The following is a 24,596-nucleotide window of genomic DNA, read 5'->3' on the forward strand; positions in this document are numbered from 1 at the left end:
CCTGTCCGACACAGTTTGGATACTGTAGCTTTGCAGTTTTGAAATCAAACATGTAGTATAAGAAGTACTAAGTTCTTCAATTTTGTTCTTTTTTCAATATTGTTTTGGCTCTTGATTTCCATGTTAATATGCAGACAATCTTGTCAATTTCTACTATAAAGGCAGCTTGATACTTGATAGAGATTTATTTGAGGGGGCTGGGATTGTAGCTCAGAGGTATAGAATTTGCCTAGCACATATGAGGCATTGAGTTCGATCCTCAGCACCACGTAAAAATAAATAAAATAAAGGTATCCTGTCCATCTACAACCAAAAAAATTTTTTTAAAAAGAGGGATTTATTTAAATTTGTGGTTCAGTTATGGGGATATTTCCATCCTAACCATATTGCCTTTCAAACCATGACATAAGCTGTCATTCTAATTATTTGTGTTCTTTAATTTCTTTTAGTGATATTTTGTAGTAATTAATGTGTAGGAGACTCCTTCCTTCTTATTTGTAGTAATTACAAATAATTATGGCAGGTCTCGTAATAAATGCTTTCTCTAAAGTTTTCTTCCTTCTTCTCTCCCTTCTTCCTTCCTTTCCTTCCTTGCTTTCTGGGGATCAACCCAGGGGTGCTGTACCACGAGTTATAGCCCCAACCTTTTTAATATTTTGAGACATACTCTTTCTAAGTTGCTCAGGCTGGCCTTGAATTTGTAATCCTCCTGCCTCAGCCTCCTGAGCTAATAGGATTATAGGGCTACTGTGAGCAGCTTAGCCATGTTTTATCTATTATGCTAAATTTATTCCTAAGATTGTATTCTTTTGGATGTAATTGTGAATGGAATTATTTTTTTAATTGAACTTTTTGATTGTTTATTGCTAGTGTACAGAAAAAAATGTTTTTTTTTACATTGATATATTCTATGGGATTATAGTCTTCTTTGCTCTCATAGATTCTCTCTCTCTCTCTCTCTCTCTCTCTCTCTATATATATATATATATATATATATATATATAAAGTCAATTTTGAAAATGGAAAATGGAACTTCTTTCTTTCTAATGTGGGACCTCTGACTTCTTTTTCTTGCTTAGGTAACCTGTATAGAAGTTCGAGCACACTGTTGAGTAGATATGATGAGATCAGACATTCTTGTTCCCTTCTCCACTTCTATAATAATAAAGACTCCAGATACTAATTGTGCACAGAAGGCAGAGTGCAAATCCATGTTGCTCTGCTACTTGAAAGGGAATGTGAACATATCTTGTTTCAGTCCTTTCACTTTAAAATGGCATAAAATATTTACTAACTTTATATTTTGGGATTGGGAAGATAAATTATAATTTTATGATCCTTTTAAAAATTAAATATTATGTGAATTCACAGCACCAAGTTACGGGGTATGATTAGGACAATTCATAAGTGGGGGATGAGACCTCAGGCCTGACCATTTTTCCTTCTTGGAGATGGGCATTATCAATAAATCATGATCTTTCCTTTTAAATAAGGCCAGCCGGGGCCCAGCGACATTGCTGGGAGGCATGCAGCCTGTCTGCCTGCCCTGGGGACAATGAATGACTTTCTCACCTCTGTGGGGTAGGAGCTGCTTTTGTTAAGGAATTCTGCTTGCCTTCTCTTTATGTGTCATTTTCATAAATAAATTAGGATCCCAATTAATATAAAAGTAGGTTGTAAAAGAATTTCGCCCCTGGGCCCACGATTTCTTCCCTATGAAAAGTGAGAAACAGAAGGAAAGGGTCTGAGAATACCCTTTCCTTTGCTGGAAATGCTGCCTGGACATGGCCTCACGAGTTACTGGTCATGAGGCTATGCTCACCTCTGCTGGGCAGGTCTTGCAGCTGTGAGGGCATGCTCTGCTCTGGAATTTCCTTCCAGTTGCACTCAGAGGTCAGACTAAGATAGAGTTTGACATTGTACTTCACTTCTAGAGAGGAGGCACTCCCATTCCCGACAAGTGTTAAAACAGTGATTGTTCATAGTCAGTACAAATAATTATAGAAGGCCCCAGGAAAAAAAAAACGCTTTCTATAAATTATCTTCTTTGGTTTGAAAGGAGTCCTACAGGCAGGTACTCTACTAATCTCATTTTTCACTTGGGGAAGGTTCCAGAAACATCAGGCTTTCCCCTGCCTACAGTTCTTTCCCCTCGTTTTCTGTTGGTAACTCCCCTCTCCTCTGTGGCAGTCCTCTGTCCCACTCCCTGCAGCTCGGGGGTGTGACTCTATGATCCTGCCCTGCTGTTCAGAGGCTGCGCAGTGAGCCCAGACCAGCAGCTGCCACATGGGAATTCTGGCTGGGTTCTTACTGTGGACTGTGTATCCAGAGGCTGAGAGGAAGGCTTTCTTTTGCTTCTGTGGTCGTTCTACGGAAATATGGGAATCTGGAACTCAATCCTGTTTTCCCCTAAACTGAGAGAACCTCCTGCCTGTCAGAGAAGACAGGAAAGGAGTACATAAAAGCAAGGCCAAGAGATGGAGAAAAATATTGGGAACTCTCTCTCTCTAAAGCTGGGACCATTTCTAGATTGAGATGATAATCCATTTTTGCTTACTTGTTCTGGGTAGAGTTTTGTTATTTACGACCAGAAAGTTAATTAGCTTGCCTACAATTATGCAATTAAGGAGGCCACAAAGCTGGTTTTAAATCCATGCCCTGTCTGCCTCCCAAGCTTGCGCTCTATACAATGTTTTAATTTATTAAGCTAAGAGCCAGATGTTTAAATTTGGTTAACCCGATTTAAACATTATACCATGTATATCTGCATTGAAAATGGCATTCCATTTTCTAGGCTCCTCAACTTTCTATTGATGTGACAAAATCATCCTAAAGAAGAAAGGGTTTCCTTTGGCTCCTGGTTTCAGAGGTTTCAGCACATGGTCACTTGGCCTGGTCACTTTTACACCTGCTGTGAGGCAGTACATCATGGAGGAAGCAGATGGCACAGAAAATATGGTGGTCAGAAGCAAAGAGAGGGCTCACTTTTATCACAAAACTCCTCCTCTAAACCCATTAAGCTATAAATCCATAAGTGAACAAATCCAGTCATGGGTCAGATCCCCCATGACTCAATCAGTTCCCAAAGGCCACACCCGGAATGAGTTGTATTGGGACCAAGCATTGAACACATGAGCTTTGGGCACAATGAATATACAAACCAGAACACCCATTAATATGGGCAAGTTTTATGCTTTTGTGTATCAGTTAAAAATGAAAAAAGAAAGTTGGTCAAACACTAACAGAAAGGGTAGGAAATGAAAAGCCCATGATCACAATGGACAGACCTGCTTGACACAAACCCAAATACTAGAACGAGTGTCCAAAGTGTGAGGAGGAAAAAAAGATCTCATTTTAGTCAAGAGGAAAGAAAGCATATAGCATTTTGTCTTAGAATGGATGACCACAGAGAGCGATGAGTTCTTAGAAGAGTAACTATTTCCCTTGACTTTGGGTGTGAAGATCACCTAAGTGCGCTAGCCGACTGAGGCAAGGACTTCCAGTGATTTGTGGATCTGAGAAGCATGACTGCAGGGATTCCGAACTAGGTGGAAATCATATGTGACAGAAGCATTAGCAGACAATTAGAAGAACGTGATGTGCTGTTCTGGGGCCGTAATACCGCGTGGCTTGTGGCAACGGCAGGTGTAAACGTGACAGCCCTCCCCTTTGCCCCTTTCCTGATCCACGTATATACCAACCCAGAATCTCCTTCACTGTTTTAGTCAGCGTTTCCTTGCTGGGATCAAAAGAACAACTTAAGGGAGAACAATGGATCTTGGCTCCGAGTTTCAGGGAAGCAGTCCATGGTCGGCCTCCTCCACAGTTCTGGGCCCAAGATGAGGCTGAACATGATGGTGTTGGGGTGTGGCAGAGGACAGCAGCTCAGCACACACGGCAGCCAAGAAACAGAAAGCAAGAAAGAGAGAGTAGGGGAGGAGGATTCTGCTCATGGGGTACAAAATATAAACCCCAAAGGCATGCCCTCGGTGACCCACTTCCCCCAGTCACGTCCTGCCTGTCTACAGTTACCACCCAGTTAATCCATATCAGTGAATTAGGAGGAATACAATTAGGTTGTAGTCCTCCTAATCTAATTATTTCACCTCTGAATATTCTTGCATTGTTAGTTTCATACAAGAGCGTTTAGGGGATATCTAAACCGTAACATTTACCGTCAAGTGTTACAGTTTGAATCTGTAATGTCCCCACTGGCTCACGTATTGAAGGTTTAGTTCCCTGTGCAGCAGTGTTCAGAGGTAGGGATTTGTGGAAGTGATGGACCATGAGTGCCCTCACTCCATCAATGGACAGTCCATCGAGGCCGGGCAGCTGATGGCATTATGGGGAAGTGAAGAGTTAGTCGGAGGCGGGGCCTAGTGGGAGGAAGTGGGTCAAGGCGGGCAGGCCTTGGAAGGGGACTTTGGTCCCTAGCCCTTTCTCTCTGCTTTCTGGCTGCCAGAGGCGAATGCTCTTCCTCCACCACACCCTTGTGCCATGATGTTCTGCCTTGCAGCAGGCCCAAAGCCGCGGCGCCAGCCGATTAGGTACTGAAACATGTGACTAAGCCAAAATAAATCTTTCCTCCTCTAACTGCGCCCCGCAGGTATTTTGGCCACAGCTATGGAAATCTGACTAACCTGGAAAGCTCTTATTGAAAGGTAACATTTACATAAACATAACAAGAACTATTTTACTAACAAGAAAATTATGAAGATGCACACATATAGCCACACAGACATTTACTGTTCATTTTTTCAAGATCTCAGGCTTCACTTAAAATATTTGACCTTTATGTTCAAATTTCCTAAAGGTCCACTTGCTGACTGTGATATAATACACGTAGAAATTAATACCTAAATTATATATAACAAAGACTTTGTGATTAAAGACACCCTCTGTCGTGGTTTGGACCTGGGTGTCCTCCAGTGGCTCTTGGGTGAAGGCTTGGTCCCCAGGGCAGCAGTGTTCAGAAGTGGGGCTGCAGGGAAGTGACTGGGTCCTGAGGGCTGTGACCTCATGTGGATTAGTCCCTTGACAGCTGAATGGTCTACTGGGAAGTGGTGGAGGCTATGGAAGGTGGGACCTGGTAGGAGAAGTAGGTGTTTGGGGACATGCATTGGAAGGTTATTTCTTCACCTGTTGCTTCCTGTTTCTGTTTCCTGGATGCTATGTACTGAGCAGCCTTCCCCCACCAAGCCCTTCCACGCACCATGCCCTTCCACCCACCATGCCCTTCCACCCACCATGCCCTTCCACCCACCACGCCCCCCTTCCACCATGATGTTCTGTCTCACCTCAGGCCCAGAGCTATGGAGTCAGCAGCCTACAGATGGAACCTCTGGAACCATGAGCCAAATAAATCATTCCTTCTTCAAGTTGTTTCTTCCTCAGGTATTTGTTTCAGTGACAAAAATCTGACCAGCATACCCTCCTAAACTGGATCTGAGTGAAATGCAAAGTATTAAATTAGCTATTTCAGAATGGTTGAAAATAATTAACTAAAAGCATTATAAATCTGAATTCATGATATCTGATTAAAGCTTTTCTTCAATGCAAAAATGTAGATTTAAAATCATCTGTAAATAAATAAGAAAGAATGAATAAATAAAGAAACAAAACAAGCTTGGTAAGATAGAAAGGAACAGCAAAACAGAATGAAAGAAACGACCAGGAATAGATTGATAATAAAAGTTTGATTAAAACGTTGGAATGTGTGTGTTTTAAACAATAGAATTAATAAATTGAAGGTTGATTCTTTGAGGAGAAATTGCTGGATTAACTCTTTTTTTTTTTTAAGAGAGAGTGAGAGAGGAGAGAGAGTGAGAGAGAGAATTTTTAATATTTATTTTTTAGTTCTCGGCGGACACAACATCTTTGTTGGTATGTGGTGCTGAGGATCGAACCCCGGCCGCACGCATGCCAGGCGAGCGCGCTACCGCTTGAGCCACATCCCCAGCCCTGGATTAACTCTTAAGCAAATGTGAAATAATTTCTTTGCATTGAATGTGATAAGTAGGGCTTAATAAGTTTTGATGAGTTATAAAAAAGCAATACAGAATGAGCATACCTAATCAAAACATCTAAAATCTGAAATACTTCAAAATCTGAAGCTTTTTGAGTGCCAAGATGATGCCATAAATGGAAAATTTCATACCATGAACAAAAGTGTCAAAAATATTGCATAAAATTATGCTTAGTCTGTGTGTTCAAGGTTCGTGTAAAACAACAATGCATTTCCTGACCAGGGTGGTGAGAAGATTGGAGAAAAGACAAACATAAACACAGAGAAAGTGGGACTTGGTGGACCAACCAAACCCCTGATGGGAAAAAGACAGGTCACAAGCAGGTTCTGCATGTTTATTGTGTAGGGTTAGACATCAAAAGGACTTACTGTGAGAAAGCATCTTCAAGATAAACAAACCAAAGCTGTGAGCAAAAGCAGCCCAATTAAAACTCATCAGCTTGTTCCTATATCTCTTCTACCTCCCAGCAGCTGGTGTTTGAACTCAAGGCTTTTGAATCAATAAATTCCATGACAGGCACAGAATTTTCCTCTTTAATGAGGGTCTCCACAAAAGGGGCAGTTTTCTCAGCACCGTCACACCAGAAATTCCCAATGGAGGTGTTACTGTTGCCCAGGACAGTTCAAAGCAATGATTCATTCATTGCTCCTGACAAGTACGCACATTTGGGTCCCTTCCCCAGGATATCTCACTACATTTAGGCAAATATGCCAAAATCTGAACAAATCCAAAATTGGAAATACTTCTGACCCCAAGCAGAATGTTATACCTCAGGTGAGGTATAAGACTCAACTTGTATATGCCCAACAATAACAATAAAAACTAGAAAGTAAAATGTTGACATTGACTTCCAGTGCAACATAAATAAGATCTTTAAGACCTTTTTATAGTTTGACTCCTATATTTTAAATTAATTGTTTCTCCCACAGAATTATTGCTCCTTGCCCACCGTATCCTCTGTTTCTCATCATCTAAAACTGTTCCTGGAAATAGCATTGAAAAGTTATTTCCATTATTTCCTTATGCAGGCACTAACATTTTGACCTTGATACTTTAAATCCACAACCAAATCCTTCACGTCTGGATTCTCCACTTTCTGGTCCATTTGACACACCATCCATCAGGAGCAAAGCCCTAGTGTCAGGAATGCAGCCTCAGTTACAGCCTTGGCAAGGCAGATTTAGGCACCTGCTAGTCTTGGTTAAATGTCTCACTGCTGTTTCCTCTCACTGTCCTGTTGGTGTCTCCCATTGTCCATACCCAAGCAGAGGCCAGAGAGCTATGGAGCCTGGAAGGTGTTTTTTTTTTTTCCTACAGTACAGGAGACCCATTAAGTCAAAGTGTCTGTGGGGTTCCACAACAATGATCCTGCAGGAAGATTTCAAATGAAGCTGCACACAGTAACAGGCTCCGGTTTGTTAGAGTAAGTGAGATAATCTCACAGTACAGGCACTGAGCAGACATGTCTGCAGAGAAGGGACTACCTCTTAGAGTGTCTGGGTTTTGAGGGATTTTGAGTCCCTTTGTTCGGGCCTCAGCTACTCATTCTCTCATAAGTGATTTTGCATAGCTTTCAGCAAACTTTCTTTGTGAGGGTCAGGATGACCTGGTAACAAGGAGTGGCTCTGACTTGGTTTCCCTGATGACTTGGTCAAAAGGGGAGGGTCTCGACAACCTGGTCACCAGAAATAGTTGACATGACCTTGAAACAATAGTTCTCTTAAAGCGTCATGATGTACTGTGGCTCGGGAGGTCTGACATACTAGTTTCCATTTTTCCAGTGCCTGTCTGCTTTGATTAAGTTTTCTGTTATTCTCAGTCCTGTGATTTATGGACTCTCTGATATCCTCCCTGTAAGTTACTGCTCTTCATTGTCCTCTCCTGTCCACCTGGTAATGGCTGACTTTCTATGTAACAAGTAGCTTCAGGGGCTGGAAGAATGGGGAGGAAGGACTGAAGGGCCAATCAGAGAATATCAGGAAAGCTAGACACCATCCGCCTTGCTCTTTCTCTGGGAGGTAAAAGGGCCACATTCAATTTCTCACTTTCTTTGGATCTGATTCCTCTGAATCCTTTCCCTTGTAGTTATATTGTTTTCTCTGATAGGGATTTCCTCACCCTGATTCTTTGGTTGGTAAGCCCCTATTTAACTCTTCAAGATCCAACTCAAATATCACCACTCTGTCATCTGCACACATGCAAAGGTAGTGAGGTTCTAATAATGGGGAAAAGATCATAGGGCTAGGCTCTCAACCTGCCCTTACAGTTGATGTGACCTTGGATCACATAAATTCAAGGTTGATTCTTTGAGGAGAGATTGCTGGATCAACACTTAGGAAAATGTTACATAATTTCTTTGTGTTGAATATAATAAGTAGGACTTAATAATGTGCAGAATACTTTTCTGTCTTTTAAGTTTCTTTTGCCAAATAAGAATGGAAATACTGTGTTGACATCCCTTCTGTAGGGAAACTGAAAAGATCAGTGAAACACGAAGCCATCTAAAATGCAAAGCATTTTACCAGTTTAATTTTGTTGGTGTTGCTCTTGCGGTTTGTTATAATTCTCGCCTTCCTCCATTTGTTGATACAGAACACAGGGCACAGTGGGAAAAAAATCAGCCTTGGGATTCAAATACTAATTCTCACATCCCACCCGTGCCCCCGCCCCTTCTTCCTTATACAGCTTCTTTTTTCTCTCGGGTTCTCCCATTCCTTCTCCACCCCTCCTTTTCTGGCTTACTGTTTGTACCTGGATTTAGGTATCCTGGGACATTGCACGGATTTGCGGGTACATTTTACAGGTAGAGTCATTTAATAATGGACGAGGTGGGGCAAGGAAGCAAAAATGCAAAAACCACTCTGTATTCTAACTCGTGATGTTCTGGGAACTGAGCATTCAGATGGGCTGGGTCTTAAACGAACCCTTGGCCGGGGGAGCGGGCGGGCAGAGGATTGGGTTTCGGCCGGGGTTTCAGGTCCCGCGTCTGAGCCCGCGCTCGGAGGCCGGAACTCCAGGAAGGAGGTTAGACGGGGCGTGTCCGGAACTCGGTACAGGAGCACGTTCGAGCAAGGACTACAACTCCCGACGTGCACAGCGGCTAGAGCGGGTTCTACCCCGGTTTAGCCCCTTCATTCTTACGACAGAGACTGCTGTCTAGGGATTGCAGGGGTGGGTGTTGATTATTAAAAAAGCAATAAGCTTTTCTGGCAATGCGGACATCGAGACCACATCCCGGAATGCTCCTGACTTTTCGAGTGGCTGGCGCATGCGTTACGGAACTCACTGTCTCGCGGGCCGAGTTTCTGGGGGACCTTGATCGCAGCCGGACTCTGTGGCGCGGCGGTTTAATTCTCCGGTGGCTGCCGACTGAGAAAAGGCGATGGTCTTGAGCGGGCTCATCAGGAAACTCGGTAACAGTCGCCCTTCTCCGGGGCCGCCGGGTCGTGGCAGGTCACGCCGCGTCGGCGGCGGAGGAAGGCTGCCTCTTGTGCGGGTTTCGCCGGGCAGCCCCGGGGACCCTTCCCGTACTGGGTGCGCTCCGCGGTGCGCAGCCCCAGCGCGCCGGGGGCCTGCTCCGAAGCCGCGGCTCCTCTGCTCGGTCACACGCCCCCGGCCCGGGCGAGCGGCTCGGCCCTGGAGCCAGGCCGGGGTGGGTGGGCGTGCCTGCGCGGTCGCTCGGTGAAGCCGTTTTGTGCTGTGCTGCTTTGACAGGTCACCAGCTGGCCGAGATCCGGGAGCGCGCGCTCCGGAGCATCATCTGCAAGGTGGAGCACGACTTGATCGGCGATGCCGACCTGATCCAGGAGCGGCTGCTCTTCCTCCGCCTGCTGGAGTGGTTCAACTTCCCCTCGGTCCCCATGAAAGAAGACGTGCTGAGCCTGCTGAACAGACTGGTCAAGGTGAGTTCATTTTGAAAGGGAAAACAACTAGACGAGTGAGTGTTTCCTAGTCATCTAGTTGTAGCATTTATTGACAGTTCAGAAACTGGGCTTTACAGCAATTCTTAAAACCACCAGAGACGTTGGATTTTAGTTAATCTCTGCCTAGGTTGCCCATTCCCCTCTTCTCTTACTTGGGGTGTTGTTTCTAACATTGCCTCTTCACTGTGTTCAGACATAGAACAGAACTTCCCTGAGTTCTGGTACGTTCTTGACTTCTGCAGCCATGTTTGGAGGATGATTTTGTTATTGTATTTTTTACTATTTCTGATTTTACGTGTTAAAATTAGATGTGTCAGTATTAAAGAGAGCACATTTTAAAACGGTATTACAGACCATGTTTAATAAATAGCAAGTTTATTAAGTTGCTTTCTCATGTCTAGTTTTTAGATTTATGTTCCCATGCCTACCTCAAGAATAGTTAGTTGTCAGGGTGAAAATGTCAAAATGTAAGTTTAGCCTTTCATACTTTTAATCCACCACCTGTATGTTGGTGGGGGGTTCTTATTTGGCATTTTAATGACTGACTTGAAATAAGAGAGGATAAGAGGTGTCAGTGCAGAAAAGTAACCTATTAAATAAATGAACAATTGGAATTAATAGTGTGTATTTCTGGTGCTCAGTGTTTTGGCTCATCTTTTTTTTATATTTTATTTTTTTTAGTTTTAGGTGGACACAATATCTTTATTTTATTTTTATATGGTGCTGAGAATCGAACCCAGTGCCTCACACATGCTAGGCGAGCGCACTACCACTTGAGCCACATCCTCAGCCCCTTGGCCCCTCTTTCATAACTGTTACAGACAGTTTTATGTAAGTCCCGTAAAGTTATGTCCTATTAAAGGAAGTTGTTTACTTTAAAGCACAACAATGCAACATTTGTTTTTTCAAAAAAGGAGATTCAGATACACCAAGTCAATTTTGTTTTGATTGCTGTAAGACAAAAAGTTTAGAGAGTTTCATATTTATAGTTATTCTCAAGGTTGTCCCTCTTTTTATTCAGTATCCCCCTGCAGTCCAGCATCTGATTGACCTTGGTGCAGTAGAGTTCTTCTCTAAGCTTCGCCCTAGTGTGGAGCCAAATCTGCAGACTGAAATCGATGGCATTCTGGATGGACTCTTTGTTCTTCTTTCAGAAGCTCCTGTACTGTATTCTGCCTCTCATCAGACCAATCAAACTGGTAATGCTTTGTAATAAATTATATGGACTCTGTTAAAATAAGTGTATTGGTTCTCATGGTAAATTAAAAAAAAAGAGTATTAAACTTAAAAAAGTTTCCTCTTACCCTTCCCAAATTTAATTTTTTTTTTTTTTGCTGCTTGCATGATTGATCTCCATCCCCCAACCCCTCTACTTTTATTCAGAAAAGGATACATTTGTATTTCTTGCTGTTTTGGGGTCAGGCCAGAAAGATGCCACTGTCTTTGTTTTTCTGGGAGTAATTTGACATATTATTTCTTTAACAATAACAATACTTTTTTTTTTTTTGTGGTGCAGGGGAGGGAACGTAGGCTTGTAGCGTGCTAGGCAAGCGCTCTATAACTGAGCTGCATCCTCTGCTTCACAGCACATTTTTATTGAGCATTAATTAGTATATGTCAGGCATTATTTTAAGCGCTTTATTCTAGGCATTTTTGGACAATATTCTTTATATTAAGGTATAATGGTATTTGTCCTCCCTCATGAGTTTGTATGGAGAGCAATTAAAATGACATAATGCAAGTATTTTATAGGCTGCAATGTACAGTGTTATACTGGCTAAAATCAGAGAGGTAAGCCTCTGCTGTGCTTCTAGTTGTGTGGTCTTGGCTCTTTCCAAGCTTCAGTTTCTCATCAAAAAATTGGGATAATAAGGAAGAACACATTTTTCATAGAATTGTTGTGAGGAATAAGACCTAGCATACATTGTTAGCTGCTGTTGTGTGTTCTTGTGGTACGTGATTTTAGTGCCCAGTATAGTGCCTTACACATGGAAAACATTTGAATTGATTGAAGGAAAAAAATGCTAATGTTACTTATGCGAGTGAGTAGTAAAAGTATTTTAAAAATAGTTTTGATTGCTTAATCTGTTAGACCATATTTTTGTCTAACAGATGGTAATTGCACTACTCCTACTGTTTCAACTGCTGATGCTATTCTTAACAGCAACATTAGCAGTTACTATTTATTGAGTGTTATTATGGGGCACTGAATGAATTGATTTAAACAGATTGTCTCACTGAACTTTAAAGTAGTCCTTTAATTGAGAAGCTATTAGTCTAATTTTATAGTTGAGAATAAAAATGAAAAGTAACTTTCTAATCTAAGGCAGGGCCAGAATTCTAATTTTGCTTTATTTGGCTTCAAATCTTGATTGATTGCTATTTTACATTTTCTGAGATATCACAAAGTAAAATCTTAAATTGTGAATTTTAATATCATTAGTTGCAGGTGAGATTAGAGGAATGGTTGAGGGCTAATTTTTAATTATCTGTATTAACAGTAACTACTGTATTAATTGGAAAAACTGGCATGAGCAGTTCAAACACAGAATTTAGTTTTAGACTTTTACTCATTGTCATTCTCATTTTCACTGATCACATATGACTGAATTTCAAAGGTATTGAAAATAATGATTGACTCCTTTGTTTTTGATGACTCTTTTAAAGTTGTTAATGAAAATTGATGAGATTAGGAACTATAAAATTGGAGTAGAAGAGGGGGTAGACTAAGAAGCATAGGTGGGCTGTCCTTGAATACTTTGTGGCAGACTTTTTGCAAAATTGCGGATATTTGCATTCTAACAGTTATTTGTATTTGCTTGACAGTAAATGAGAGAGGGGAAAAAAAGCCTTCAATTGGAAATTGGTTGACCGGTTTTTTTTTTTCTCTTCAGAAATACTACTCAAAGAAAAAACAAGATTGTTTTAGTTTTTAAAATGGTTCAAAAGAAGAAAACATTCGTACTTAAACAGAGTAAATTTTACTTTTAGCAACTAATGAATCAATAACATAGCAATATATATATATATATATATATATATATTTTTTTTTTTTTTTTCCTTTTTAGAAATGTCACAACAACCTGAAATCTTAATAGGATATTTCCCCCAAGACAAAAGTAATTTCCAGCAGACGGAAGTGCCTGTGCCACCAGTGGGTATGTGTGTTCCCTTGACCTGAAAAAGAAGAAACCAGTGTGGGCTTCCTCATTGCTAGGAAGATATATATGGTCCAACTTGAATGTTTCGGTACAAGCTAAATGTTTCAGTTGCTTTGAATTAGTTCATAATATAGACCTTGCTGGTGAAATTTCATGTTGTTATAACTGCATTGGAGCAGCTGTGTAGCTGGGTGGAAATGGTGTCTCTGGTACTTAGTGTCTGTGGAACACATCCTTTGTCAGGCAGGGCCCATGCACTGTGCTTGTGTCGTCTTATTCTCTAGCTCACTGAATGGTGCAGGATCATCTTAGTTCTTTTTTTTTTTTTTAAACCACTTGTCAACATTAAGTTAACTAGAGATTAAACAGTTTTGCTTTAGAGCTGTCTCCCTGGAATCTCAGGGAATCTCATTTCCAGGTCTTTTTTGTATCTGGCTGTATTTAGTCTTGTTTCTGCTCATGTGCCACCTTTTTAAAGAGACTTCCTGATGATTCTAGTCAGTGATCATTTTCTTCCTATTTTGTTTTTCTTCCTAACACATTTCATGCTCTGAAGTTGTGTTTTTACCTTGTCTCCCTCATTATAAACTTAGTGATAGCTGTGAACACTGCTTTATCCCAGGGGTCTAAAAAAGTGCTAAAATATATTAGATATATTCACTGTGTCTGAAATATATTCATTGTATATTCGTTAAGGTATATCCAAATTAACATGGAGTCACAGTTAAATGTATTATTAGTATTCCCATTTTACTGATGAAGACACTAAGCTTGAAAAGATTAAAAACTTTTTCCCAAGTGACATAGGAAATCGTTAAATTAGCAGGTACTTAACATTTTATTGCTTTCATAGTTGAAATAAAAAGGTTGTGTTCCAGAAAAGCTGATATCCAGCTTTTTGGTGACAATGTTGAAGCCTTGTTTCTAAAACACTTTCTTGGAAACTGATAGGTTGAAGCGTAAGAAGAACAGAAAACTTGCTGTTAAATACTTTCTTTATATTTCCTTTAGGATAAGTTTTGTTAGGCTTGTAGGGAACTTTGTTTTTGAGGTAAGATGGTATTTCTTTATGGCTACAATGCTTTATTGAGTGACCATGAAAGACATTTGAAGAGTATGGGTATCTCCAGAACTGGTACGCAGGAGTGTTTTAAGTAAAACCGGTGAAAACTTGAAGGCCAGTTGAGATTAATGCTTATGTGAATTCCATTTTGTCTGGATTGACAGGATGGCTTATTTTGGACATATCTTGATGTGTGTAGTATAAGCATGTCCTTCCTTTAGCCTGCCTGTCACTATTTTCTTAGAAAGTGACCCTGCTTTTATATTAGCAACTTTCAAAAGAAGTTACTGGGCTGTGTTTTAGAATTTAATAATGCAGTTTATTTTAATCAGCTTTTTTTGCTGCTGTGACCAAAAGACCTGACAAGAACAATTTTAGAAGAGGAAAAGTTTATTTTGGGGCTCACAGTTTCAGAGATCTCATTCTATAGATGTCTGGCTCCATTGCTCTGGGCTCAAGGTGAGGCAGAACATCATGGCAGAAAAGTGTGGTGGAGGATAGTATCTCAGGACATGGCCAGGAGGAAGCAGAGAGAGATTAAACTTGGCTCACCAGGGACAAAATATGTACCTCACAGGCACACCCCCAATGATCTTCAGTCACACCCTACCTGCCTACAGTTACCACCCAGTTAATTCCTATCAATAGATTAATGCACTTACTGGGTTAAGGCTCTCGTAACCCAATCATTTCACCTCTAAACTTTCTTGCATTGCCTCACACACGAACACCCGTCGGTCATTTGCGAACCATAACACTTATTTATGTTTAATGATTCTGTGTTCTTTTTAAAGCATTTGTCAGAAAGATTTGCAATTTGGAAAGGCTTTGTAGCTGCTATTTTTCAGTGTTGCCTCCTTAACTTATACAACATAAGATCTATTAAAAAATAATTTGGGAGTAGCTTAAAACTGTTGATTTCACAAATTTACTTTAATCCTGTTTGAGCTCTGATACTTGGTTTCTAGCCTTTTAGTCTTTACCATCTTAGAGGTTTAAACATTTAACACCAGATAGGATATTAGGACATGACTACATATAGTATACAACTATGTTTATATTTTTGTAATTTCTGTAGGTAAAAGTTTTCTCCGAATGCCAGATCCTTTTATGATAAATCAAGCTCAATGTTCTGATCAGCCACAGGGTAAAATAGAAAATTTAATTGAAACTTTTTTTGGAGGGAGGGATACCAGGGATTGAACTCAGGGGCACCCAACCATTGAGCCCCATTCCCAGACCTATTTTGTATTTTATTTAGAGACAGGGTCTCACTGAGTTGCTTAGCGCCTCACCTTTGCAGAGGCTGGCTTTGAACTCGCTATCTTCCTGTCTCAGCCTCCTGAGCCACTGGGATTACAGGTGTGCTCCACTGTGACCTGGCCTAATTAAAACTAAATGTCATTCAATGTCAGTTTGTGGGTAATGTTATTCTTTTAATTCTTATTTTAATGAGTTCTGTTTAAATTATGGAGAGCTCTGTTATTTATCCTGTGAGAAAAGACATATGCAGCTGGCCTTGTTTGAAGTGTTTTAGACTGCTGGAAGACAAAGTCTTTATTTTGGGACTCTTTTAAGGTGACTCTGCTATTTTTTATTACTTTGCATCTTTAGTTTTGTTATTCCATTAACAGTAAGTCAGACTGTGAAGTGTTTGAAGTTTTCTACGTTTCCTTGGCTACCCCTGACCACAACAGACAGGCATGTTCTCTCGTCTAATGAAAGGTACAGTGTCTGATGTATTTCTCTGATTTTTTGTTGGTTCATAGCCATTAAATCTGACAGTTATTACTATATATTTTCAGCTAAAAATTTATTGTGTGAAAATAGCAGTGATTGTATGATTTTCTGTATTTTAAAAAGCAAGCCAGAAAATTCCCATTTGTTTTTAGTCAATCTACATATTCAGATTGTTTCTCCCCCCTCCCCCCTCCCCCCTCCCCCTACCCCCCACCCCCCACCTCCCACCTCCCACCCCCCTCTCATCTCTGTCTCTCTTTAGGTACTGGTGTTTGAACCCCGGGGTATTCTGCCATTGAGTCACAGCCTCAGTCCTTTTTATTATTTTGAGAATGGGTCTCCTTAGGTTTCTGATGCGGCATGGAACTTGCACTCTTCCTGCCTCAGCTTCCTGAGTTGCTGGGATTATGATCCTGTGCCACTGTGTAGGACCCACTTCTTTTTTGTGGTTAGAATTTTAAATAGCCCTTCATAACATATTTTTTAACTAGCTTCTTTGGCCTTTCCTTCCGCCCCTGATTAATACATGAAATGGAAAAATTAGACATAAATTTATTCTATTTGGTAGAACATATTTCAAAATACCAGCTTCATTAGGAGAAAAATTTACCATGTTGAGAAGGCTGGGTACTACTGATCTAATGTTATGGATATTCATTGTTGCCTTCAAAAGTAGATCGCTAAAATATAGAAGTTTGAAGCATTTTAATGTCCAGATTCATTTGGTGTGATTTCATTGAATGCAGCAATAAAGGAGTTGTCTGCGTTTTTTGGGGTATGAATTTGGAAAATAAAGAAAAACATGCAGTTAGAGTTGGGGCTTGATACATGTGGATGCTATTAAATGGTTTTTGATGATATCACTTCAAAGGCATCAGTTTTCTTGGGACAAAATATTTAAGAGTAGAGTGTCCCTAGGAAAGGGCCAGGGGTTGTTTGATCTGTGGGTTCTGAGTTAGTCCCTAAGGAAGAGGTCATGAAAGTTTCTAGTGCTCACCTTCATGTGCTGGACTGGATTCAGGGAGAGGGGTTTGATTTCTTAGGGTGGAAGGTGAACAATTGCTACATCCCTAGTGGGTAGGAGTTGAGGGCAGGACCTATATGGAATAAGAAGTGTGTCCATTCCTTTTTTACGTAGAGCAGAGAATACCACTAAGGTAACTAGTTCCTAGAATTTACCCCTGTACTGTTTTTCTCTTAAGTTATTTAAATTTTTTTGAATTCCTTGACTTTTGACCTCATTGATTCATTTTGTAGCTTTATGGTTGTCTTTGGATATATGATTGTTAACATGATGTAGTTCCTGCTCTTGAGGAGAGTGTATATTAGAGAATACAAAGTCAACAAGCAATTAGTTTATCACAAAATGTAGGCATGTGGAAGAAGTACCTCCTCAGAGTTGTTTTATTGACCAGAGAAAAGATCTGGGAAGGCTTCCCAGGGGAATGGATATCTCAGCTGAGATCTAAAGGATTGTTGGGAGAGTCACTGTGCCTTTTGGTATCTAGAGTTTGGTGTAGACGAACTGTTTTTTAAAAATGAATACTCTATTTCGTAGCTCTTTAAGAAGTAGTAACCAAACTTTGATCTGGAATACCTGTGAACTATTGAAGGATGTTATCATGCAAGATTTCCCTGCCGAGATTTTCCTTCAGAGGCCAAAAATTGTTCAGGTGAGTACCTTCTGTAATCGTTTGATAGAGAACTTTTTGCAATAAAACAAATTTTACAGAGGAGTCGTCTGGGAAGGAAATTTGTACTAATGTATTTTTAAAAATGAAGTATTTCGCTATTTAAGCTTCTTCTTCTCTAACTTATTGGGATAGTTACAGTTTTCCCCACAGATAGAAGTCTCATTTGGCACTTGCAGTGGTATTCAGCCACCTTGAATTACCACTTATGGGTCATTTAAAGAGGAGAATAAACATTGAAAATTAAGGTTGAGCAGCAGTAAATTTATTTATTTTGAGTATCACTATGTCCCAGGCGCAGTGCTGTATGCTAGACAAACACATCTGCAGTGAAGAGTATTGACAGGCTCTTTTCTTTTGTCTAGCTTCTTGCTTTTCTAGCAGAGAGAGAGTGGGAAAGAGAGGTCCAGGGTGGAGATTGTGACATACAAACAGCATCTCCTAGTACTTTTAAGGCCTCACTCCACACTCAGGCTGAAAAGGACTTTGAATGGCGACTAGGAACACATTCTGTCACAACTGGCAGATGGTCACAGAGAAAAAGTGTTAATTGCCAAGACGTGGTAAAGTGATTCAGTTGTTTGAGATGAATAGGACTCGCTGTGGTTTTTCAAAAGTTCTGTGTGTGAGCCAGGCATTGTGCACTTCCCTATAATCCTAGCTGCTGAAGAGGCTGAAGCAGTAGGATTGCAAGTTCGAGGCCAGCCTGGGAAACTTAGACCCCATTTCAAAATGAAAAAAAATGATGAAATGAAATGAAAAAGTAAAAGGCTGGGAATGTAGCTCAGTGGTAGAGTGCTTGTCTAGCATGTGAAAGACCCTGTGTTAAATCCCAGTACTTGGGGTTGTGGGGGATAGTTCTGTGTAATGTGATATCCCGAATGGGGGATAATTGTTTTTATTTTATCTTAGAATTGATACTTCACAGATTTTAGAAATAAGAAACACTATTTTAAAAAAATTTATTACCTTATTTTGATCTTTCTGCACTTTTTGTAAGTCATATTTGCCCATATTTGTTTGTTTTACAAATATTTGGCAATTTATTTAGTTCCTTTGATTAGTCACCTACTCTTAAGCTCCATATCCTTCTTGGAAGTTAAGTACTTTGTTTGATTAATCATTTTCTCGACTCTATTTCAGAACCTTTTGTCTCTATTGAAACTGGCCTTTGGAGGAGATGGAAAACATCGCTTGGCATTACAGGCCGTGTCTTGTTTGCAGCAGCTGTGCGTATATTTAAGAAATAGACTTAACTTTCACCGAGACCCACATTTTTTCTCTAACAAACAAGGTATTTGTGTTTATGTATTCACTATCCACTGATGATACTTGCAGATTTTTCTGAGCACTGTTGACTATACTTTAGGGTGTACTTGTATACATTTCACAGCATAAACTCCCACTTCTAAATGTCACCAAATCTATGAGTAGAAATTGGGTGAATGACAGAGCTACCATGAGATCCCGTGCTTTTTTTTTTTTTTCCCCTTTAATAAGAGGCATTTGCAAAGTGTTTTTCTGAAAATGGCTATTCATTTGGGAAATTTGAACAAGTTATATATTGTGTTAACAAATTCTTTGGTTTGAAAAATATTGGTTTGTATTTTATCAAAACTATTTTTTTTGCAATTTGTGACGTAGTCGGAGTTTATGATGGCAATGCCAGACTTTTCAGAGAAAAAGTGCCACCTTATGACCAAATAGAGTACTATATTGGTCTTGATAAAACAGTATCTAAAAGTTATTTCTGTGTGCTTACACAGTATAGATTGAAAATTGAATATTAGATTACAGCCATTTCTCATCATGTCTGACGTAAATCTCTATTTTATTGGGAGTTTCACTGACCTTTGCTTTTTGAATATTTAGCTTTGCATTGGCTTTATTATAGATTTGGTATGTTTAGGGTCACTCCTGAGGTACCACTTTCTGCAAGTGAGTGACAACAGAGAGCTTCTGGGTATCCCATACCTAATTAGAAAGGGATTTTTCATGTTTGGTAAAATAGGCGATGTCAATGAAGATTTATCAGTGTATTAAATAAATATTTATTTGTCATCTACTGTGTACCAGCTGGTATTCCAGACTCTGGGAAATTATAGCATTGAACAAACAGTGAAAGTCCTTGTCCTCATGACTTGTATTTTATACAACAGGAGAAAGATATAAATACGTAGGTTTGGTTCAGGTAACTTCTTAAGCCCTCTAAGGAAGGGCCAGTGTGACAGAACACAACCAGGGATACATAGCTTACTCTGTTGATTGATTTGACTTTGCAGTACAGAATCTGAGCCAGGGCCTCACATGTGCTAGGCAAGCTCCACCACTGAGTCACATCCCCACCTCATAGCTGACTGTGGATAGGATGGTCAGGGAAAGCCTTTCAGGGTGACAAGAAATCCTCCACTTGAGGGGAAGCAGTATTCCAGGGAAGGTCAGGGACCTCAAGACAGTGGTGAGCAAGCTGTGCTTGATTAAAAGAAATAAGACCTGTGAGCTGGGGGTGTATAGCTCATGAGGAAGAGTGCTTGCCTTGAGTGCACCAGGCACTGGGTTCAATCCCCAGCACCACCAGAGAGAGAGAGAGAGAGAGAGAGAGAGAGAGAGAGATAAGACCTATGAGAGTGGAATGTAGTGGACTGGCAGGATGGGAGTAAGGTGCCATCAAAGAGGGAATTAGGGGCTGGAGTATGTTGGGGGAGGTACTTCTTAGTAAGGATTTTTATGTTTCTCTGAAGTATAGTAAGAAGTTCTTGCAGAGTTGTTATTTTTTTCCCTTGTAAATGCCCTTTTTATTATGGGGTTATGTATATTTTTGTCACATAAAAATGCATTGTAGCCATTTTTAAGTGTACAGTGCAGTGGCATTATGTTCACGTCATGCAGTCATCACCTGTTTCTAAACCTTTTTCATTATTCTGAAACTCCATAATCATTAAGTGGTAACGCTTTATTTCCTCTTTCTTCAGTCCCCTGGTAAGCTCTGATCTTTCTCTGAATTTGTCTGTTCTAGGTGCCTCATATTTATGAGGTCACACAGTAGTTATCTTTTGTGTCTGGGTTATTGTGCTTATAATATTTTTAAGCTTTGTCCACACTGTACCATGTATCAGAGTTTCATTACTTCTTGTGGCTGAATAATATTTTATTGTATGCATATTCTACATTTTGTTTATTCATCTCGATGGACACATGGTTGTGTCTATCTTTTGGCTATTGCAAGTACTGCTTCAGTGAACACTGACATGCAACTATCTGTTTGAGTCCTTGTTTTTAGTTCATTTGGAAATGTGTTGAGGAGTGAGATTGCTGGATCATAAGCAAACAATTCTTTTGTTAGCTTTTTGAGGAATCATCAACCTATTTTTCACAACACTTGTACAATTTTACATTCCCACCAGTAATCTGTGAAGCTTCCAATGTAGGGAATTTCCTCACTAACACTTGTTATTTCTTTCTTTTTTAAAAACTCATAACCGTTCCGGTACATATGAAGTGGTATGTCATTGTGGTTTTGTTGTTGTTTTTTTTTTTTTGGTACCAGATTGAATCTAAGGGGGCTTTACTATGGAGCTACATCCCCACTCCTTTTCATTTTTTATTTTGAGTCAGGGTTTGCCAAGTTGCTGAGGCTGGCATTGAACTTGTGATCCTCCTACCTCATCTTCCTGAATTGCTGGGATTACAGACGTGTACCACTGTGCCTGGCATCATTGTGGTTTGCTTTACGTTTCCCAAGACTAATGATTAATATCTCCCTACTGACTTTCACGTACTTACCATTCATTTTTATATCTTCTTTGAGGAAATGTCTACTAAAAGTCCTTTTCCCAGTTTTCAGTTGGGTTGTTTGTTTCTTTTCTGTTGAGTTTTAGGAGTTATTTGTGCATTCTAAATATTAAGCCCTTATCTGATACATTTTTTGTAAGAAAAATTTGTTCCCCATCCTATAGTCTGTTTGTTTTGTTTTTCTGTGTTTGGGGGTTGAACTCAGGATCTCACATATTCTAGGAGAATGCTTTATCATGAGCTGTATCCCTAGCCTTGCCTTTATATTTTCCTGATAATGTCCTTCTATGCACTGAAGTTTTTAATTTTTATGAGGTTCAATTTACATTTTTAGTGGTTTGTGTCTTTTATGTGCCAAATCCAAAGTCATGAAGATTTATATTTTTTGTTAAGAGCATAATGGTTTTTATATTTAGATTTTTGATCCATTTTGATTTAATTTTGTACATGGTTTGAGGTAGGGGTTCTCAGAGTTTTCAGCACTGGTGTACATGATCAAGTATCTTTCTTCTTGGTGGTCTCTAACACTGTGACTTCCAGGGACTAGAATGTTCCATATAATCAGACTAGTTGGATAAAAACCTATAATTGCTAAATGAATACATGCAGAAAAGTTTGATCTTTTATTTTTTACCCCATGGAAGCATTTCTACTTTTTAATTTTGTTATTTGTTTTGAAGAATTATACATATACTACATAATCAGAAATCTGTTTCTACCAAGGGATAAACTTATTTTAAAATTTATTTTCCCAGACATGATTTCCCAAAATTCTTCCTTGTCTTATTGTCATGAAGTAAGAGTTATTCATCATTCCCCGAACCCATCCCCGGGAAGCAGTAGCCCTCGGCCTTCTGTGGTGGGGCGCACAGGCCAACGGCCCAGAGGAGATGGCCAGGACTGGGATGCAGTGTCCTCCAGGTGACTGGTGGTTATGTTCATGGGAAATTAGTAAAAACTTAGTTAATGTGTGTGTGTGTTTTAATTTCAGAGGGAGATAATTAGTCTTCTCTGTCTTCTTTTTTAAATGTTATCCCAGGTATACTCTTTTCATATTTTTTACATCAGGATCTACATTAAAAATAAATAAATAAATATTATGTTGAAACTCAGCACTTGGTACACAAACATATGCTCTGTGTATTTGTGTGCACCCGAACAGCATGTTCACAAAATAGTATCTCTGTTCTACACATTGAATTATGTTTTCTATTTGTTTATGTTTCCTTAAAAAAGAAATGATGAGCTGGGTATGGTTCTGCATGCTTGTAGTCCCAGCTGCTTGGGAGACTGCAAGTTTGAGGCCAGCATGGTCAACTTAGTGAAACTCTGTCTCAAAATAAAACATTAAGAATAAAGGCAAGGGATATAGTTCAGTGGTATAGACCCAGGGTTCAATCCTCAATACTGTAAAACCCCACCAAGTTTTACCAGCTTTGAAAAGAATATGATCTAGTTTAAATAGAAAGTGTGGCTTTGAATGACAGGTACATTTTTGTTATTTTTAAACACATTCTTGTAAGTCCATTCATAATTTAAATGCAATAGTGTTTACTAAAGGAGTGACTGGAGAATTTTTTTATTAAACAAGGACTCTTCATTTATAGTATCTTATTTATTGTTTGTATAAATACAGGTTGCTCATATTATCATGTTTGCCTAAAGGAGTTGACTTAGCGTTTGTATATTGCCTTATCCTAGACTATACACATCACTAGTCTCTTCTTTAGTGTCATTCCAAAAAGTGTTTAATGACATGCATATGTATCTTTTGACCTGAGTATCATCTTGTGCTGCTGCTGCTTCTGGGGCAAGTGAACAGATACAGGTCTGTACGTGCATAAGGTGTCTGGCCACATGCTTTGCACACCTGCCCTCCTTTAGTCACCTTCATAGCAGTCTTATAGTAGAGTTTCTGTCATCATCATTGTCATCATCATCATTATCATGTTTTTCAGGAAACTCTGAGCTCTGGAGGTAGAGATCATAGTAGTTGGTAAAGAGCTGAGCTGAGAATGCGTCATATGATAAGAGAGCCTGTGCTTTTAGTTCTTATGTGATAGATGGTTGATAAGTCTGATCCTTAACCTTTCTACCACATTCTGGTGCATTCTGTGCCTAGACATTTTTACTCCTGAGTGAACAACTTCCTCACAAGTCTTCCAGAGATTGTTAGAAGTCCGGTCCACTTCTGTATTTTGGGATGCTTAGAATCTTAAAATTGAAGATATGAAAAAACAAGTATAAAATTTGGGGAGTCTTAAATGTTAAATAGCATTTGTGTATCTCTGTGATTAAGCTTCACATCAAAAGTAAAAATTTTGAGACCCGAGTTAAGAATTCGTCAGTAAAGAAAGCCAAGGAAGATGAGATGTTCCATTTTTTGGATGCATTTTCAAAATCATTATATAATGTTGAATGTACTAAATAAAGTAATCCATTCCCATGAAGTTTTTCTGGAAATATTCTTTAGTTGCTAACACTGGCTTACATAGAATGTTTGGTAAAAATCACAGAATATCTATGAAACTATATAAACTATTTAGTTTGGCCTTTGCAAATTGATTATATAAGAGCTTTGCTGTAAATCTGCTTGTTTTCTTTTAGAAATTGTGGGTTATTAATAGTGTTGATTGTCACTATACAAATGTTGACATGTTTCAAGATAGTTTTGAAAAACAAAATATAAATGCGTTTTTGGCTTCATGTATAACTTTCATTTTTTATTCTTAGTTTGCAGTACTGGGGATCAAACAGAGCTTTCCATGTGCTAGGCAAGTGCTCTCTACCACTGAGCTATATCCCCATCTCCTTCATGTATAATTTTAAGTCCTCTTTATGGAATTTAATCTTGGGAACTTGTCAGGATTTTTACATATCTTACCTGAACGGTTGCATAAAGCAATATAGTCTTGACCAGTGTGAGGCTTCTTAACATGAAGGGCAACAGGTAGACAGTAAATCTGCTTGAGGGTTGTTGCCATATTTAAGGTTATTGTTTGTTTGCTTTACAGTGGAAGTAATAGTCATGCTCACATAAACTCTAGGATATCTATCCTTTCACCTTTGGATATGGGACACATAGATCTTCCAGAACTAGAAACTGAAAACACATTGGAACTACAATTCCAGCAGCTGAGTCTTCCCCAGTTCTGTGTCTTCATTCTGGAATCAGCAGTTCCCCTCTTAAAAACAGGTTA

At 39.5% G+C, this 24,596-nt stretch overlaps 1 protein-coding gene across 1 annotated transcript in view; it reads left to right on the forward strand.

The window, feature by feature from the left end:
• The first annotated feature begins 9,350 nt into the window (after positions 1-9,350).
• The window catches only part of Rttn (rotatin), a 168,854-nt gene continuing 153,608 nt past the window's right edge, over positions 9,351-24,596 (forward strand). Inside the window, exons 1-9 of the mRNA XM_026388674.2 lie at positions 9,351-9,439; positions 9,741-9,928; positions 10,971-11,148; positions 13,018-13,107; positions 15,808-15,898; positions 17,472-17,586; positions 18,748-18,898; positions 22,152-22,317; positions 24,411-24,592. Coding sequence (XP_026244459.2) covers positions 9,409-9,439; positions 9,741-9,928; positions 10,971-11,148; positions 13,018-13,107; positions 15,808-15,898; positions 17,472-17,586; positions 18,748-18,898; positions 22,152-22,317; positions 24,411-24,592 — 1,192 coding nt within the window. The 5' untranslated portion in view covers positions 9,351-9,408. The remainder of the gene's footprint in view (positions 9,440-9,740; positions 9,929-10,970; positions 11,149-13,017; positions 13,108-15,807; positions 15,899-17,471; positions 17,587-18,747; positions 18,899-22,151; positions 22,318-24,410; positions 24,593-24,596) is intronic.

The sequence above is a fragment of the Urocitellus parryii genome, chromosome 13 (assembly GCF_045843805.1).
Source record: "Urocitellus parryii isolate mUroPar1 chromosome 13, mUroPar1.hap1, whole genome shotgun sequence".
Classification (NCBI taxonomy): Eukaryota; Metazoa; Chordata; class Mammalia; order Rodentia; family Sciuridae; genus Urocitellus; species Urocitellus parryii.